Source organism: Procambarus clarkii, chromosome 43, assembly GCF_040958095.1.
Source record: "Procambarus clarkii isolate CNS0578487 chromosome 43, FALCON_Pclarkii_2.0, whole genome shotgun sequence".
NCBI lineage: Eukaryota > Metazoa > Arthropoda > Malacostraca > Decapoda > Cambaridae > Procambarus > Procambarus clarkii.
The window spans coordinates 3,178,516-3,190,801 of record NC_091192.1 but is presented as its reverse complement, the minus strand read 5'-3'; the positions used below and the strand labels follow the sequence as shown (position 1 = coordinate 3,190,801).

The 12,286-nt window shown below is 38.0% G+C and overlaps 1 protein-coding gene across 1 annotated transcript; it reads left to right on the top strand.

Annotated features, from left to right (window-relative positions):
- The first annotated feature begins 4,239 nt into the window (after positions 1 to 4,239).
- On the top strand, positions 4,240 to 11,665 carry LOC123755706 (KRAB-A domain-containing protein 2). Its single transcript, XM_045738438.2, has 2 exons — positions 4,240 to 4,326; positions 10,712 to 11,665. The coding sequence occupies exon 2, from the start codon at positions 10,765 to 10,767 to the stop codon at positions 11,608 to 11,610; it is 846 nt and encodes a 281-aa protein (XP_045594394.2). The 5' UTR covers positions 4,240 to 4,326; positions 10,712 to 10,764; the 3' UTR covers positions 11,611 to 11,665.
- The last annotated feature ends 621 nt before the right edge of the window (positions 11,666 to 12,286 follow it).

Below are 12,286 nucleotides of genomic sequence, written 5' to 3'. Positions count from 1 at the left end.
TAGTAAATGGAATGCATTAGGAAGTGATGTGGCGGAGGCTGACTCCATACACAGTTTCAAATGTAGATATGATAGAGCCCAGTAGGCTCAGGAATCTGTACACCAGTTGATTGAAGGTTGAGAGGCGGGACCAAAGAGCCAGAGCTCAACCCCCGCAAGCACAATTAGGTGAGTACACACGTACACACACACACACACACACACACACACACACACATCAACAAACTGGAAAAGGTGCAAAGACATGCTACGAAGTGGCTCCCAGAACTGAAGGGCAAGAGCTACGAGGAGAGGTTGGAAGCATTAAACATGCCAAAACTAGAAGACAGAAGAAAAAGAGGTGACATGATCACTACATACAAAATAGTATCAGGGATTGATAAAATCGACAGATAGGATTTCCTGAGACCTGGCACTTCAAGAACAAGAGGTCATAGATTTAAACTAGCTAAACACAGATGCCGAAGAAATATAAGAAAATTCACCTTCGCAAATAGAGTGGTAGACGGTTGGAACAAGTTAAGTGAGAAGGTGGTGGAGGCCAAGACCGTCAGTAGTTTCAAAGCGTTATATGACAAAGAGTGCTGGGAAGACGGGACACCACGAGCGTAGCTCTCATCCTGTAACTACACTTAGGTAATTACACTTAGGTAATTACACACACACACACACACACAAAATACAGTACATCGAATTGAAAAAGATTGAAAAAAAAAGAACTAAAAAAAAATTGAGTACAAAAACCAAGATGGCCGCCGCCGCCACCACTGGGAATGTAGACACACCAACAGATGATTGTTTTAAAGGATTCTCACTACAAGATATAAGGAAAGGAGGTGTTCTTGGCAGGTTAGAGATAATTGAGGATATGCAAAAGAAGTATGAAGAAATAGTGCTTAAATTGGAAGAGGACAATGGAGCTCTTAGGAGTGAGCTTTGTACTCTAAAAGGGAGTATGCTTCAGCAAGGTAAGATTATTACTGCATTAACAGACAAGGTAACAAATCAGGAGCAGCAAATCAAGGAACTAGTGAAAGAAAATGAGGTGTGGAAAGTGAAGTGTGGTGACTTTGAAGAAATAAACAAGAAAATAGACTTATATGGTGAACAACTCCAAGCAAGCCTAATTACTCTTCTATTGTCAGCCAATGTCTGTTTTTTTTTAAAGAGCGCTGTTTGTTGACAATTGTATTTGTGCTGCTTTTTCATCTATGTTTTCATTTCTTGTTTTCATTCTACTCATTATGCTCAATTAGTATTAAGCTTGTCATTTAAGTTTATCATGCCCGAAACGCTTTGCGTAATAGTGGCTTTAGGCATTGTATGTACTAGCTCTACCTATAAGTCAACCAATCTTTGTAAAAATTTATTGTATGTATGTACCTTACCTAAATAAACATTTTATTTTTATTTTTATTGTTTAATCTCACTGTCTCGCTGTCTGTTATTATTTCTCCGTTTCTTTTTGTTCACTACTACTTCAAACGGTCTGTTATCATCTTGTCTGTCCTCCTCACTACCACTTAGGCATACCGCCTCAGCCATTTCTTCGACGCTGTCAATAATCGAGGACAAATGCACAATATCCTGTATCACCACGTGCAAAAACGAAGAGTGTGGGGCAATACTCCACCTCCCACCAATCAGCGGACGCCAAGAGCGCCAACCTAGCGACCGCACACAACCGTGGTCTGGACACAACTGTTCACTTCCAATTATCTGCCCCTAGAGAGAGTGTATTTTAGCTACACGCTATTAACAGACAAAACAATGTCATGACCCAGGGAAATGCTTCAAAGCGTTCAACAAAGATGCCATAATTTTTAGTGAGAGCTTGCAAAGAACCTCCTAAATTGCATTCCTAGTATTGCTGAAACGTTCAAAAAAGGTCTCTAGTCACTAGCATATGCAACCTTAGCTAATCACGACCACTATTTTCAGAACATCCATTAGTTCTAGCTGACCACTCTAAGCTTAGTTAAATTGAAAACCAGTGGCAGACTGGAAAGAAGGGCTACTGTTAACCACTGACTAGTCCAACATGTGTGAGGGACAAATTCTAGCATCTAGATCGTCATTTTGAATCAGCCATAATGACAAAAATTCTGCTGGAGAGCCCATGCTGATTGATCACGTTGAGTTTGCATTTAAAATGCAAACTATTACTTTATGTATTAAAATATATTACTTTGAAAACCGTATCAGTAAATAAACAAAATATTGAGCTACTTTTATTACAAATTTCTTTTAAATGTTACTTTTTATTACAAATTTTGAATATATCTCAAAAAAAAAATCGCTACTTTTGTATCCTTGCTCGCTACTTTCAGCAATTCAGATCTGGCAACCCTGATGTAAACAAGACAAAACGTGCAGGACGGCCGCCACGCTTGAAACTTCCACAGCAGCACAAAACACCACAGCAGCTGGTTCTGTCGCTCTCGCACACCAGCAGGGTACAGTCGCACACAACACGCACCACCTTCATTATATTCACACCATGGAAGTTCATCGTCAACACATGAACAATTTTCTATCAAACCTTACAACAAAGAAGAATACCATTCAATACCCAAACATAACAACAAGCAAGGTAGGGGTGCCTCTCGCTCTGGATCCATTACTCCTAGAGATCTGAATGAAACACTGGCAACGCTGCATCCCTCGCCGATGTTGGTAAACACAGCATCCGCTCCCCCTCCTCACTCCCCCCCTTCAACTCACCTCGAATCTCTAGCTGTAGAATTCATTCAATCTATGGCTCCCTGTCTAAACTTCAAACCTCTCAGAAGTAACCCATGGCTTCAGAAACTGCACAACCTTGTGAAAATGCAATCTGAAGCTATTTCGGCCCTCCAAGCCACAGTCACCCGACAACAACAAACCATAGACTGCCTCCTTGAATCGTCGACGAACAACAACCAAGAAATTCTCAACTTACAAACTGTTGCAAATGGTGCAATGGATCAAATACATAAGATTCAGGCCGAGGAAACCATCTCAGCTCAAAGTAACCTCCTTCACAAGCTGGAAAAACAGATCAATCTCCTTCAGATTCACCAGGCGGCTTCTGAAGATGACCAAGAGCAACAACAACTTCATGACTCCCTGATAATTAGCTCTACTGATCTACCTGATGAACAACAAGGTGAGAATTGTTGTAACATAGCCCACACCCTAATTAATTCAAAGATCAGAGTCAATGTTGAAATCAAATCAGCTATCAGGATAGATAAAAACAGTCCCCGTAACAGTAGGAGAATGCTCATCAAACTTGCAAATCCCTCCGCGAAGTTTGACCTCATACAATCAGCTGCCAAGCAAAAAACCAACCTCTATATAAATGAGTGTCTTACAAAGCAGCGTGGATCCCTCCTCTTCAGGCTGCGTCAAATTCGCAAACAAAACCCTGGTCTTATCAAGCAGTGCTACACTAGGAATGGAACGATTTTTGCGAAGAAGGAAAGTACAGGAAAAAGATATGAAATAAAATGTGACCAACAACTACTGGCCTTCTTAAATGATTGTGGTATATCTGAAAACCTGAACCCGACCAATGCCAGTACTTAAACTAACTATTTCAGTGCCTGAGCCTAATCTAACTTTGTCTAAGGTGCTGTCTCTGCCTTACCTTTTACCTAATGTTCTCTCATTCATATAATTTCCTAAATAATCCATCAAGTCTCCATGCACTTATGCAAGCATCTACCTCAGTTTCATTGTAAAATTTTACTCTTAAATCTAATCTTACCCTATTCCATTTAAATTTTAAATTTAATTGTATTGATCTATGTCATTTATTGAAATCAATTATTGATCTCATTCTTGTTCTTTTAATTAAGTTCATACAAATTATAGGTTAAAACTAAGCTAAATAAAATTTATTATCTTTAAGATTATTTTACTTTACAATTATCATTTGTCAAATTTTTTTATATATTCATCTTGACAGTCTCTACTGATTTTTTGTTTTCTCCACCAAACTTGTGTATCCTCCATGGCTATCTAGTGACCTTAATTCTACCTCTAATTGTTTCAATTCTTTTGTTTACTTGCATTTACTGTTGTGTTTTGCCATAATTATTTCTAATTTTAGCAGACTCAATACTTTGTAAGCTCTTATTGTATTGTTATATTATTATATTGCTGTGTTTTGCTATAATTACTTTCTATTTTACAGCAGATTTAGTTTTCCTCTGTTCCTGTAATTGCTTATCTTATTGTATCGTGACATTATCTTATCTATATGCTTACTGATATTGATCCTGATTGAAATCTTCTGTCCCATATCCACACAAATCAGCACATTGATCATCATTATTGCAGGTATTACACAGCAAATCTTGCAAAAAACAAACTCCTAAATAGCACCTGCTTATCAGTTTACAACCAAAATGTTAGGTCGCTTGGTAAACATTTTGATGATATAAATGCACTACTTACAGCACTAGGTACTAAATTATCTTTCATCATTTTAACAGAAACTTGGCTAAGTAATGACTATACCCAACTCTACAATTTAGCCGGTTATAAAGCCATTCATAACTGCAGGCCTAATAAAAAAGGTGGCGGTACAGCAATATATTACAAAGATACCTTCACTTGCAATAGTGTCATTAGTGATAGAGACGACTATTGTGAATATACCTTTGCCAAGTTCTCCAGTAAATCCCTTAAATCCTCCCTGATAATCGGTGCCATCTATAGATTTCCTAATACCAACATAGCTTTATTCTCTGACAATGTAAGGAATCTTATCATAAATAACAATCTCAACAAAAATCACATCATTCTGGGAGGTGATTTCAATATTGACCTGGGTCTTCAAAACAACCCTCAAGTTGACTATTTCCGTAACAGCATGCACTCCTGTATGCTAATCCCCACAATCACCAAGCCCACCCGAGTCACTCAAACATCTGCCACTACCCTGGATCACCTATGGACTAATATAACAGCTCCCCTTACATCTGGGGTAATTTATGACAACAACTGACCACTATCCTACTTTCCTCATAGCAAACATTGACAAATCACCACCAGAAACCAAAAAACTCTCATTCAGGCTACACAGTGAATCAGCTTTAGGCAATCTCTCTAATGCACTTCACAATATTAACTGGGAATCTGAATTTAATAATTCACAGGATATAAACTCATCAACTAACCTCTTTCTCTCCAAAACTCTAAGCCTCTACAACACTCACTGTCCCCTCCTTACCAAACAAGTAACTGATACAAGAAAAAATAACCCGTGGCTCACAAGTGGCATAATTAAATCAATCAACAAAAAACATGAATACGAAAAGAAATTTAGGGGTGGCCTAGTTTCAATGGAAGTAGTTAAAAGGTACTCATCAGTGCTTACCAGTATCATAAGAAAAGCAAAACTTTCGTATTATGAGACTAGATTCAAAGAAGCAAAAGGCAACATGAAAAGCACATGGCATACCATCTCTAACATCCTGGGAACTAAACAACACTCCCACAACCAGATAGCACTCTCTAAGGATGGCCTTACACTGTCATCTGACTTAGAAATGGCGAAAGAATTTAATAGTTTCTTTTCATCGATTGGTGCTAACCTTGCAAGTAAAATCCCACAGACTCAGACACATATCAACACATATCTCTCAGGCAGCTATCCAAACTATCTTCTCCTCTCACCAGTCAGCCCGTCAGATGTTGTGTCCATCATACACTCACTAAAAACCAAAGCTGGGAACATCAGTGAAATCCCATCCATTGTATACAAGAGCGCCTCCCATGCCCTTGCACCACCTATAGCTTTGCTGTTCAACAAATCCCTTGAGTGTCATACCTTCCCTGATATCCTTAAAAACGCAAGAGTAACGCCAGTTCATAAAGGAGGTAATCCGTCAGACATAAACAACTACAGACCAATATCGAACCTACCCATACTATCAAAAATATTTGAAAAAATTATCCACAAACAGCTCTACTCCTATCTCGTAAAATACGACATTCTTAGCCCCTGTCAGTTTGGCTTCCGCTCTCAAAAGAGTACCAACGTTGCAATTATTAGTCTCCTTGATATAATTTACTCAGCCCTTGACAAAAATGAGTTTCCAATTGGACTCTTCATTGACCTGAGAAAGGCCTTTGATACGGTTAATCACGATTACCTCTTATGTAAACTCCATCATTATGGAATCCGAGGCCATGCACTGGACTATATCCAATCCTATCTTAGTGATAGACACCAATGTGTAGCCATCAATAATATTATCTCTCCCATTCTACCAATAACCGTTGGAGTGCCACAGGGCAGCATCTTGGGACCCCTACTATTTCTTATATACATTAATGATCTGCCTAATGTCTTTAACATTCTGAAACCTATTTTGTTTGCTGATGATACTACCCTCATTTACTCCAACCCCAACCCACATACACTAAATGATGTTGTTAATATTGAACTAAAAAAAGTCCACTTATGGATGTCAACCAACAAACTAACACTTAACATAGAAAAGACCTACTACATCCTATTTGGAAGCAAATCTACAAATGCAATTCAGCTTCAGATTGACAAGGTAAACATTAGCAATAAAAATGATGGAAAGTTTCTTGGCATATTCCTAGACAAGAGACTCAACTTCAGTACCCACATACAACACATAACTAAGAAAGTCTCTAAAACAGTTGGTATACTCTCCAGAATCAGATATTATGTTCCTAACTCTGCTCTCATCTCTCTATATTATGCACTAATCTATCCCTATCTCAACTATGGTATCTGTGCATGGGGTTCAACCACTACAAACCACCTCAAGTCCATCACCCAGCAAAAATCTGCTATCAGAATAATATCAAATTCTGCTTTCAGACAACACACAGCCCCCTTGTTTAACTCCCTAAACATGCTAAACATAATCTCTCTCCACAAATTCGCCTGTGTCAACTACATTTACAAAACCCTGTTCTTAAATGCAAATCCTTGTCTGAAACTCTTCCTGGACAGATGTAATAGGACCCATTATCACCACACCAGAAATAAATATCTCTTCGATATCCCCAGAGTTAAACTTAATCTGTGTAAACACTCTATGCAAATAAAGGGACCCAGTTTATGGAACTCACTCCCTACTGAATTGAAAAGCTGTCCAACTTTTACATCATTCAAAATCAATACTAAAAAGTACCTAATTTCATCTTCATAATTTTTCACTTTTTGCCTTAAAATTGCACTGTATCTATTTGCTACCCAATCTCCCAACCTTTATGTTCCCAATTTGAACATCTTTACCATTGTGAACATTGCTGTTTTCTTATATGTGCTGCCAATCTGTTATATGGTGTTTATAAATCTTGTTTATCTGTATCTTTTGCTACCTAGTCTCTCAATCTTTATGTACCCATTCTGAACATCTTTACCATTGTGATCATTGCTGTCTTTTATGTGCTGTCAATCTGCTGTATGGTGTCTATTAATCTTGTTTAAATTACTAATCAAGCTGTCAATGTAATCAATCAGAGCTTTAATATAACAATGTGCTTTAATATACTTACTTATCTCTCTCATCTCATTTTTCTCTTGTAATGTATCTTTCATTTATCAATTCTGATTGAAATTACCTACTTAAAATTATCTGCTAGATTAAGGACTTGCCCGAAACGCTGCGCGTACTAGTGGCTTTGCAAGAATGTAAATACTGTACTATCCAATGTATTCTCACAAACCCAATGTACCTTCTTGTATATATATAAATAAATAAATAAATAAACCATCGTGGTGTCCGACGCTAAACTGAGTCAAGCAATTTCCATCTTAAAAAACGAACACGACAGAAAATATCAGCTTGATAACAAAAGCAAAATTAAGTGGTGGACTAAATCAAAAAAATTAAAGCTAATGAACTTCCCAGAATTAAATCTGTGCGATGTGTTAGTTGCTCCGAAAGAAGGTACGTTTTTTCTTATTTATATAAAATACTTACAGTACTTTGTATAGAGAGAGTGATATTTGGGGACCTGGTGGCTGAGTGGACAGTGCTTGGGGTTTGTAGTCCTAAGGGTCAAGGTTCGATGGGTGGAGGCGGAAAACAAATGGGCAGAGTTTCTTTCAACCTGATGTTCCTGTTCACCTAACAGTAAATAGGTACAGTACCTGGGAGTTAGAAAGCTGCTTCCTGGGGGTGTGTGTGTGTGTGTGTGTACTCACCTAGTTGTGTTTGTGGGGGTTGAGCTCTGGCTCTTTGGTCCTGCCTCTCAACCGTCAATCAACAGGTGTACAGATTCCTGAGCCTATTGGGCTCTATCATATCTACACTTGAAACTGTGTATGGAGTCCGCCTCCACCACATCACTTCCTAATGCATTCCATTTGTCAATCACTCCATGTGTGTGTAATTACCTAAGTGTAGTTACAGGATGAGAGCTACGCTCGTGGTGTCCCGTCTTCCCAGCACTGTCATATAATGCTTTGAAACTACTGACAGTCTTGGCCTCCACCACCTTCTCACCCAACTTGTTTCAACCGTCTACCACTCTGTTTGCGAAAGTAAATTTTCTTATATTTCTTCGGCATCTGTGTTTAGCTAGTTTATATCTATGACCTCTTGTTCTTAAAGTTCCAGGTCTCAGGAAATCTTCCCTATCGATTTTATCAATTCCTGTTATTATTTTGTATGTAGTGATCATATCACCTCTTTTTCTTCTGTCTTCCAGTTTTGGCATATTTAATGCCTCTAACCTCTCTTCGTAGCTCTTGCCCTTCAGTTCTGGGAGCCACTTAGTAGCATGTCTTTGCACCTTTTCCAGTTTGTTGATGTGCTTCTTAAGATATGGGCACCACACAACCACTGCATATTCTAGCTTTGGCCTAACAAAAGTTGTGAACAATTTCTTTAGTATATCGCCATCCATGTATTTAAAAACAATTCTGAAGTTAGAAAGTGTGGCATAGGCTCCTCGCACAATATTCTTTGTGTGGTCCTCAGGTGATAGTTTTCTATCTAGAACCACCCCCTAGATCTCTTTCTTTATCAGAATTCTTTAAAGATTTCTCACATAATATATAGGTTGTGTGGGGTCTATGTTTTCCTATTCCACATTCCATAACATGGCATTTATTAACATTAAATTCCATTTGCCAAGTAGTGCTCCATATACTTATTTTGTCCAGGTCATCTTAAAGGGCATGACAATCATCTAAGTTTCTTATCCTTCCTATTATCTTAGCATCATCAGCAAACATGTTCATATAATTCTATATACCAACTGGTAGATCATTTATGTAGACAATAAACATCACTGGTGCAAGAACTGAACCCTGTGGTACTCCACCTGTGACATTTCTCCAGTCCGATACATTGCCTCTGATCACTGCCCTCATTTTTCTATCAGTCAGAAAATTTTTCATCCATGTTAGAAGTGTACCTGTCACCCCTCCAATATTTTCCAGTTTCCAGAACAACCTCTTATGTGGAACTCTGTCGAAAGCCTTTTTTAGGTCCAGATAGATGCAGTCAACCCAACCATCTCTTTCCTGTAATATCTCTGTTGCTCGATCATAGAAACATTGACAAGTGTAATAGTCAAAATATTGGAAAAAATAATTAAAACTAAATGGGTAGAACACCTTGAGAGAAATGATATAATATCAGACAGACAGTATGGTTTTCGATCTGGAAGATCCTGTGTATCGAATTTACTCAGTTTGATGGTAATCTTGGGCATAGCATTTTATCTAAGTTACCAGTTGCGTTGCTCCTGGGAGTATGGGTTCGAGTCACTTCTGGGGTGTGAGTTTTCAGTCGCATATAGTCCTGGGGACCATTCAGGCTTGTTCGCATTTGTGTTCCTCACGTGTGCCCCAAAGAATGAGGTGATTTGATAAAAATGCTATGCCCAAGATTACCATCCGAGTTGCCGGCGGGGAAGTGGTTCAAATAGCTTCGGCTATCACTTCCTTTTGTCCGGCCGTGATGGTCAAGCGGATTAAGGCGCCCTGTAGTTACCAGTTGCGTTGCTCCTGGGAGTATGGGTTCGAGTCACTTCTAGGGTGTGAGTTTTCAGTCGCATATATATATATATATATATATATATATATATTTTTTTTTTCGGGCAAGCCTCTTAATCCTAATTTTTCCCGGAATACGACCTGATAAATCATTTAACAACCAGGTACCCATTCACTGCTGGGTGAACAGAGGCTCCAGTTAAGGATTGGCGCCCCTGGTCAATCCTCCCCGGCCAGGATACAAACTTTGTATCCGGCTCTTTGGCCGGATACAAACCCGGCCAAAGAGCTCGCAAAGCGCCTGGCGAATGACCTACCAATGTAGCAAAAGATGCTGTGCGAGTTAGTAGCACAAGGTGAGAGACAATAGCGATAAAATTAGTTATTTCATTGTTCTACTTTTGAATAAAGAATAAGTTGGATAATTTTTTAATTCATTAGGGAGATTTTTTTTTTCATTCTGTGCATATATAATCCATATATGCACGGAATTATTTTTTTTATCCAAGTTTTATATGTATGGATTCTTTTATACTCATAGTGTGTTTGCACAGATTTAGTCTGCTGGGAATATAATTCATATCAAATATATATTTATCACAATTTATTTAATAGATAGACATGGGCATGATTTCAGGAACACTAATGATACTGATGCTATTACTATTGTATGCGTGATTTTTTGTTTGCTAATTAAACCTGGTAAATGTTTCTATTATTTTTCAGTTCAGGAAGGTGATGGCCCCTTGGGAAGTGTGAGGCGTGTAATTCCAGAAAGCATGCTGTATGATACAGTTGCTGAGGTTCACACTCAAAGTACTTCCCACGCTGGTTACAAAAAGGTAGCAATGATTTTGAAAAGTGAATTTTATGGTATTCCTAGGCAATTTGTCCAAGAATTTTGTAAATGTTGCCCAACATGTGAGCTGGCACGGCCCCAGATATGTCGCCCCGCTCCGAGACTGATCATTGAGAAGGAGTTTATGCATCGCATACAAGTAGACCTGATAGACATGAGAAATTCTCCAGATGGGAACTATAACTATATTTGCCATGTAGTAGATCATTTCAGCAAATATCATATTTTGTTTCCTTTAAAATCTAAAACGCCCAGAGAAGTTGCTTTAATGCTGGAAGAGCGTGTTTTAGCCTATGTAGGACTTCCTAGAATTTTTCAATCGGACAATGGTAAAGAGTTTGTAAACCTAATACTGAAACGTCTGTTTGATCAATGGGGTGGTGATACTCTTTTTGTGAATGGAAGAGCCCCTCGCTCCCAGTTCCCGGGATGTGTAAAAAATGGCAACAAAGTCATTCGAGACAAACTCAGAAAGTTGAAGATCGATTCAGGTTTAAATGATGAATCAAGCTTTCCTTGGGCATCATGGTTACCAAAAGTTATGTATGCCATGAATATCGTTCATTCAGAGACTACAAAATTATCGCCATTTGAAGTAGTATTTGGCATGATAACCAGAGGAAATATTCTAGCAGGTGCACGTACGGGAGTAATGGACGAGGAAGAACTTCCTGGAGGTAATACTGACAAGGATACTGAAAATGTTTGGTTTGTGAGTCAAACATGTTATGGCATTATAAAGTTTATTAATAAATTTAATTATTAATCATTTTTAATTTATAAAATTTGAATGTTGAAATAATAAAAAACCTTGAAATTCATTATTGGATAAATTAACCTTGTACATTAACTTTGATAAGTATAATAAGTGGTAATTAACATTGGTGAAAGTTTTACCCTGGGTAAAATAACGTTGATGTTAACGTTGAAAATTTACATTGTACTGTAACTTGTTGAAATAATAAATAACTTGAAGTTTAACTTTATGATATTAACTTTGTGTTGTAAACTGATAAGTGTAGCAAGGGTAAATTTAATAATGTGTAACTTCCATAGAGTAAGTCTAACAATGGGGACTTGTCTTATTATTATATTAACTTATTAACCACTGTGATGCACTGAGTTTATTGTGAAATTCCCCCTGTGCACATGAAATCAAGTGTTCCCCCAAAATTCTTTTTTCTTTGTAAAATGATAAATTCCGTTCGCTGAACGTGTCTATGTAAAAATAAATAAAAAAAATTCCACTTTGGCTGTGGGGACATGGACAAGGTGTGCTGTGATGTCATCAGTGGCTGGTCGCCCATGCATGACATGCCCAGACACGGTCCCGAGGGCTATTCAAGCACTGGGTGTTGCCACAAATATATTTTCAATTATTTTTCTATGTATTTCTAATGCATTTTTTTTATCGTATATGATGCATATTTGTGTCCTTTACA

What these genes read in the sequence shown, in the direction of transcription:
- LOC123755706 (XM_045738438.2), top strand. Translation starts at nt 10,765, where the DNA reads ATGCTGTATGATACAGTTGCTGAGGTTCACACTCAAAGTACTTCCCAC.